The sequence below is a fragment of the Cryptomeria japonica genome, chromosome 10 (assembly GCF_030272615.1).
Source record: "Cryptomeria japonica chromosome 10, Sugi_1.0, whole genome shotgun sequence".
Taxonomy (NCBI): Eukaryota; Viridiplantae; Streptophyta; class Pinopsida; order Cupressales; family Cupressaceae; genus Cryptomeria; species Cryptomeria japonica.
This window is the reverse complement of record NC_081414.1, coordinates 308,529,482-308,536,439: the sequence shown is the minus strand read 5'-3', so window position 1 is coordinate 308,536,439 and position 6,958 is coordinate 308,529,482. Positions and strand designations below refer to the sequence as shown.

At 34.5% G+C, this 6,958-nt stretch overlaps 1 protein-coding gene across 1 annotated transcript; it reads left to right on the top strand.

Annotated features, from left to right (window-relative positions):
- Positions 1-1,552: 1,552 nt before the first annotated feature.
- LOC131078966 (putative pectate lyase 21) lies at positions 1,553-6,324 on the top strand. Its single transcript, XM_058016823.2, has 5 exons — positions 1,553-2,308; positions 2,460-2,604; positions 4,029-4,202; positions 4,283-4,760; positions 5,750-6,324. Exons 1-5 carry the CDS (start codon positions 1,934-1,936, stop codon positions 6,120-6,122), a joined length of 1,545 nt encoding a protein of 514 aa, XP_057872806.2. The 5' UTR covers positions 1,553-1,933; the 3' UTR covers positions 6,123-6,324.
- The last annotated feature ends 634 nt before the right edge of the window (positions 6,325-6,958 follow it).

Sequence of the window (6,958 nt, the reverse complement as noted above, 5' to 3'; positions counted from 1 at the left end):
AATTGAAAATGCGACATATGTAAGAAATGCAGAAGAATGACAAAATGTCGACAAATAATAAAGATCAAGTGTGCGACATAGAAGAAATGTTAATAAGATGTGAAAGTTCCCTAAAATAAGGTCACATAGACATGTTAAAGTATGACACCGCAAGCGTTGACCATTTTTAGATGCCTACAAGTACATTGGTCATGTTCTTGAGAGATTCATGAGAGTTTTGTGTTATATTTAGAGCCTAGCATGGATTGATCGATTGTAGGTGTTCATGGATGCTTCGAGACTTGGATGAGGTTGGAGTTCTCCTGGATTTAAATACATTTGTGAGATTATTACTCTTTGGAGGTTTTAGTAGGAAGATTGAGGAGCCTTTACCTATATATGGACATGATTTCATGATAGACCTATAGAGAAGATTGTTTTTGGAAAGAGTTGTGATGATTTAGATATCCTAGATGAGCATTCTCATTCTCACTCTTGGTCTACTCGATGGTTTATCATCTGAAAGATATTTGTCCATTCTTATTTCTAGATTCATTATGTTTTATAATTTTCCTTCTCATGGAATGGATCTTGAGCTATGTATAGTTAGTGTTCAGAGGATTTATTTGAGGGATGGATCTTGAGCTATGTATACAAGTCCAAACTCAAAAGACTAACCATGAATTTGTCCCAATAAAGAGAGTATAGATCTAACATAAACTTCAAGACATCACACTAATAAAGTGGCAATATCTTTTGAGCATACACAAATGCAATTCTAAAATTTTCCTTAATTAATATTTATTCTTCAACCATATAAACTAAATATCCTAATTTTTTAATTTGGATTTTGTTCAATTATAAAAAAGACGTCCATTAAATTACCAAATAACACTTAATTAAAACTTATTTATACCTGATCACTAACATTTAATTAAATAAACTATACCAAAAATTATTTTTCTTGTAAAATATATTGATTTAATTTCTATGAAATCATAATAACACAATTCTTATGATGCTTTAATATTGATTTAAAACTTAATTGTAATTTTGATTTATTAATTTGTGCTATTACTAGCATACCTATCTTTTGAAAAAATCTATATAAAACATATGCGAAGATATCTATGAAAGAACTAGCATAATAATATTAATTTAAAAGTTGATTTTTAATATTTAATTATTAATATTATAATATTATTATTTTAAAATGAAATTTTTAATTCTGATTAATTAAATTTAAAATTTCATTTACTTAAAATAAATTTTAATTTATTTATTATTGTAAAGTTAATTAACCAAAATTGTTGCCGTTTTCAATAAAATGATATTATGTTCCCATAGTAAAATAGGTTGAAAAAAAAATATTAACCAAAGTTAAAAATCAAGCTTAAAGCGTCGTAACCCAAAAAATTTGAAGCCATGCAACATGGATCGTCATGCAAAATACAAACTTTTTGAAGAAAAATCAACAATAATAGTGAAACGGAAAGTGACTTTAGCCTAAAGAGCGCAAAGATCCCTCACAATCAACCACCTCTAACAAGAAAAAATTGATGATATCTTCCAAGAGTTCGAAATATTATCCACCTTGGATTTCTTTACTTGTAAGCATTGTTATTATATTGGCAGATTTCTGGAGGTTTCATGGTTTATCTTCAAAACTATTACTCCAAAGTTCCTCATTGTTATATTCCCAGAATTATGGAGGTTTCATGATGAACAGTTAGTGAAAAAAATGAAGCAGCAGCAATGCCCACGAGCACCATGACCCTGTTTCTACAAAGATGAGAAAAAAGCAGAGAGCATACTTTTGTGCACCTTCTATAAAGTTAAATCACCTAACTCTCGTGGCAAATCCTTGTGCATGGATGACACCCTCTCCCTCACAAATCCGCCATGAACACATCCATATAGATGTACATTAAACATTCTCTGATTCACTGATAAAATGGGTATCCATCACAATCTTAAATCAGTTTCTTTTGTTCAATTCTTGATGGGCTATTGCCTCCTCCATGGATTTCTCAGTGCATCTGCCCACCATGATCCTGTAGATATATTAAGCAGGTTAAATCTTGAATATAATGAGAGTATGGAAGTGGATGATTACAGGATTTATATTGCTCAGGAGTTGGGAAGTGTGAAGGATTTTTTAGAAAAAGCTGCTTCACAGGTGAATTATAATGGTAGCTCATGCAAGAAGTCTATCAGTGTGGGCTTGAGTTCTACACCATGGGTACAGGCTCTTGTGCTTAATGACAGTTTTGGGGATGCCATCAAGCAGCTTGATCAGATCACCACCATTCTGTCAAGCTGTCCAGAAGTAAATACAAAATATAGTTTTGATCAATTCTTTGACATGGTCAATCTTGCTGTTTCTTTAGAGGCTTAACAATATGATCAATATAGAATAATCTGAGGTTTCCAAATTGGCAAAAAAATTCTTGAATTGATTTGTGTTCTGTTCATGGCAGGTTGAAATTTCTGAGGCTGTGCTTGACTTTGCCCAGCAAGCCTATAAACATGTTGTGAAGGCCTCTGTATTGCTAGGGAATCTTCAAGAACTTATAAGCAGTAATACTCTGTTAAATAGGAGCCAGCAGAGATACTATAGAGAAGGTTTGTTGGACCTCAAGAACATACATTTGTAGCTATATCCTGCTAACCCATATGAATGTTCTGTTGAACCTCAAGAACATGCCTTTCTAGCCATATTTTTCTTGTGTTTCTTTATTTCTTCAGGACTTTATTGTTTTGAAGTAAATTTCATAAACCAAGAAGTATTGGAAGGTTCCCTGTATCTTCTGTTGCTATCAAATCTTGTTTGTGATTGAATATTTTTACCTCTGGAGATTATCTTTAATGGTCTAGTAGGAAATTTATAATGAAAAAGAAGTATCTAATAACCTCCACTTCAACTTCAACGTAAAAGCTTCTGTATAATCTATGAAGAATATTCAGAAACACAATTTCAATGATTCTTTTTTGCTGAAATTGTAAATCATATATATAATAACTTTGTAGATTTTATGAAGTCATGAATAGAATAGAAGGTTTTTAAGGTGGGAAAGGTAAAAGGCAAATACAATTAATCCTTTTCGAAAATGATTATTCAATCTTTAGAATGTATTAATACATAAACAATACATAAATTACGATATATGAAAATAACTTATGTATTGATACATCCTAAAAGCTGGATAGCCATTTCCATCCTGTTTTGTAAATATCTACAATATTAATGTCTAAATATTTTAACCGCTATACTTTATAAATTGTCAAAGCTACAAAATATTGGTAAGCTGAGATTGAGCTTCTTCTTTTATCCATGTCTACACCACGTAACTTCAATTTACATAAAGACTTGTACAATCCATTTTTCTAAACAGAATCCTGTAATCTTTCATTTAACGAAAAAAGTTTCAGCCTGATTGCATAACAGGCATGTGATTCTAGCACGTTCATGGATGATGGGGGTAAAAGTCCTAGTTATCCACGGAGGTGAAAGTTCTAGTTCTTGAAATAGTACCTCTGGCCATGGAGGGAGAGGTTAGATTAGTGGCCAGTGGGCAGGAAATTTCATTGGGTGTACAGAATTGAGGTTATAGGGTGCGCCCCTCTTTATTTTTTGGCAATACTCAATAGACCTTAGGTTATAGGGTGCGCCCCTCTCTATTTTTTGGCAATACTCAATAGACCTTACATCACAAATTGTGTTTAAATCAAGAATCAAATCCACAACCTGAACTACCTAGAATAACATCCAAAATCAAATGAGCTGACCCAAATGACCTCACATATATTTTCCATTAGCTGTAACCCAAGATCAATGCTGTTTCAACAACTCACCTAGAATTTGTCAGAGGCTTTGATCCCTAGCCCTCAACCTTGCTAACTCAAAACAAATCCATCAAAAATAAATTTTTGCTCACATGACTCTTGACTCTCAAATTCTATTTCTTCTTATAAAGCATATTGAAGAAACTAGTTTACTTTTTACAGTTGCACTTACCTTTTTCGGTAATTTTTAATGTTCCAAGCAGACAAAAGCCAAGGATGTGTAGTGGACGGCACCAAGTGCCAATACTCCAAATGTGGAAAGGGAAAATTGCTACTCAACTGTGCCACTGGATTTGCAGCAGGTGTGATAGGCGGTGCACAAGGAACATTCTACACAGTCAATAATTCCCAAGACAACCCACAACACCCTATCCCAGGTAGGGATAATTTTAAGGCTACATTTTGAGAAGGTAGACCAGTTGAGAATATTGGCCACTAAAATTATCCCTGTTTCCAGGCACATTGCGCTACGCTGTCAATTTAGCAGCCTCAATTACAAAAGGTGTATGGATCAAATTCTCAGAGGACCTGGTCATCTGCCTCAAAGAAATGCTGTGGATCAAGAGCCACACCACAATTGATGGCCGGGGCTTTAATGTTACCATCACTTGCAAGAACATAGTTCTTGCTGGCATTCATAACGTCATTCTCCACAACTTTCAGATCAGTGGAATCACAAAGACTGATACAGTTCATATATTTTCTGGAACAACCATGGTGTGGGTCGATCACTTGACTTCCTTTGATGCTAAATTAGGATTGGTCTCAGTGGTTGAAGGATCCACAGATGTAACCATCTCCAACTGTGATCTTTCTAATAAGAATTTCAATATGCTGTTGGGTGCCTCGGATTCGGACACAGTTGATCAGAAGCTTAGAGTTACTGTCTTCAGAAATTGGTTCAGGAATAGCAGGCAGCGCATGCCTCATTGCAGGTAAGCCCTAACACTTCAATTTTGTCTTCTACTTAATCAATTTTATTTTTGTTACGTCAGGGTATTCGGGCGATCCAGTCCAGTCTTGGTCTGTCTTACTCTCAAATTAGAGCCAAGAAGGGGCGGAAAAAAATAATGATGGTCAATGTGGTCAGAGCCAAAACCAGAGACCAATTCAGATCCTCTTTTTGAGTCTCTTTTTGTTACCTTATGTAAAGATTTGAGCTTGTTGATGTATTGTAACTGGGTTTGATACTGTGAAGACATTGGTTTTGAGTTTTGAAGGCTAGGTTTTCTTTAAATGGTTTACCCAAGATAAATATTGTTTCATTTTGGTGAATACTTTTGCCTGTGTACTTTTTATCTATGAAATCATTAGACCGTGCATGCATGTCTCTTCTTATCGATTAGTGCAGGAAGTGATTCTGTTATCCTTCTTTTTCCTTCAAAGGTCTATCACTTGTCTGTGACTTCTTGTCAATCATTGGTCCTCAACAAATGTGCCTCTTCATGGCAAGAAGTTCATAAAAGACTACCCTGTTTGATGTTCTGTTTGATTCACTTCCCACCAAAAAAAGATGTGATTGCCTTGAAGTGTAAATTGCCAAAGACATGTAACACTAAGTGTTTTCAGATACATAATTAGAAAAGGCTTTTGGAAAATACCTGTGATATATTTATCAAACAAAGAGATTTTGGACAACCTTTAAGATGAAGATGTCTATACATATTTTTGTCCTGGATCCTGATGGATCAGGTGGATCAATTGGAAAGGTGGATATTCTTTATACATAATACTGTTTCTAGTTCTTTATTGATAAAACAAAACACAATTAGATCAATAAAGCCTACGATCTCGCATAATCTCATCTTTAACTGTCAAGGAATCATCCACCCAACACTTTCTTTCTGAAATCTGTTGCAATCTTCCAAAATTTTCAAGATAATCTCAAGTTTTGCTTATATTTTGTTCTATTTCCCTCCTGCAGATGGGGATACTGCCATGTTGTGAACAATCTATACAATAACTGGGGATACTATGCAATTGGAGGAAGAGCCCATGCCAAGGTATATTCAGAAAAGAATGTGTTCTGTGCAGGCCATCATCAGGAGGTCACACCATGGTTCAAAGGACACAGTTCTAGCTTTGACACAACTGCCACCATTCAGTCTACAGGTGATCTATTTCTGAATGGTGCAACATTCCACCAATTCCTCGGCTTTGGCAGTCTTACACCTCCCACTTACACCCATCATAGGGACTACCCTCCTACCCATCCCACAACAAGTCTTGTAAACCTTGTTCAACATTGCTCTGGAGCTCTCTTTGGCCCAAAGCTTGATGAATGCCTCAGGATATAACAAAGGAATATAGTAATCATTTTTCATCCTAGTTTTCTGGTTGTATATAACAATCTCATCTTGCGGTTAACATGTTCATGACCTGCAAGGATTTTATAGAGTAACCAATCTGGAAGTTAATGTTATACTGACAGATTGATTTAAAATTCCTTGTCTAATACAATATGAAAGTAAATTGTAGTCCGAACTGTATTAAATGAAAGTTGATGGCATTCTATGATAGTTTTATGTACAAGCACCACTTTTGTTGACATTTTATTCGGAGAAACGAGATAGAATAATGGTAATCAATAACCATAGAATTGCATGCTCATTTACTTTAAGCAAAAGCAGATTCGTGACTTAAAGCCTTAGAATTGGTAATCAATCATGGGCCACATTTTATTGGAAAGGAGTTATAGATTATTTAAAAGGTCTATGGATGAAAAGTAGTAGTTATGAAAACCATGAATATGTCTACCTAGTGTTTAATGGATCTCTAAAGAGGTGAATTCTCATCATCACTCTAAGATTTGAAATGAAGGAAGAAGACTCCTCATCATTAAGAGTTTTTTTAGTTAGATTTGAATCCTCGAAAGAACTATCATGTAGCCCAATTGATCCATGATGGAAGATAAAAGTGCCAAAAGAAACTCAAACAAATTTCAAACTAAACACTCCCCTCAATTAACAACCCATGTATAGTAGAGTAGAGTAGTTGATCCTCTTAACACCATCTAGATATCTTACAAATGTTTTCTACAAATCTATGAACTTATATTTCTCTATAAGAGTGTGAGCCCGTGGGAAAACAAAAAAATTTGAAGTGCTTAACTTTTGGTGTTTGACTGCTATAA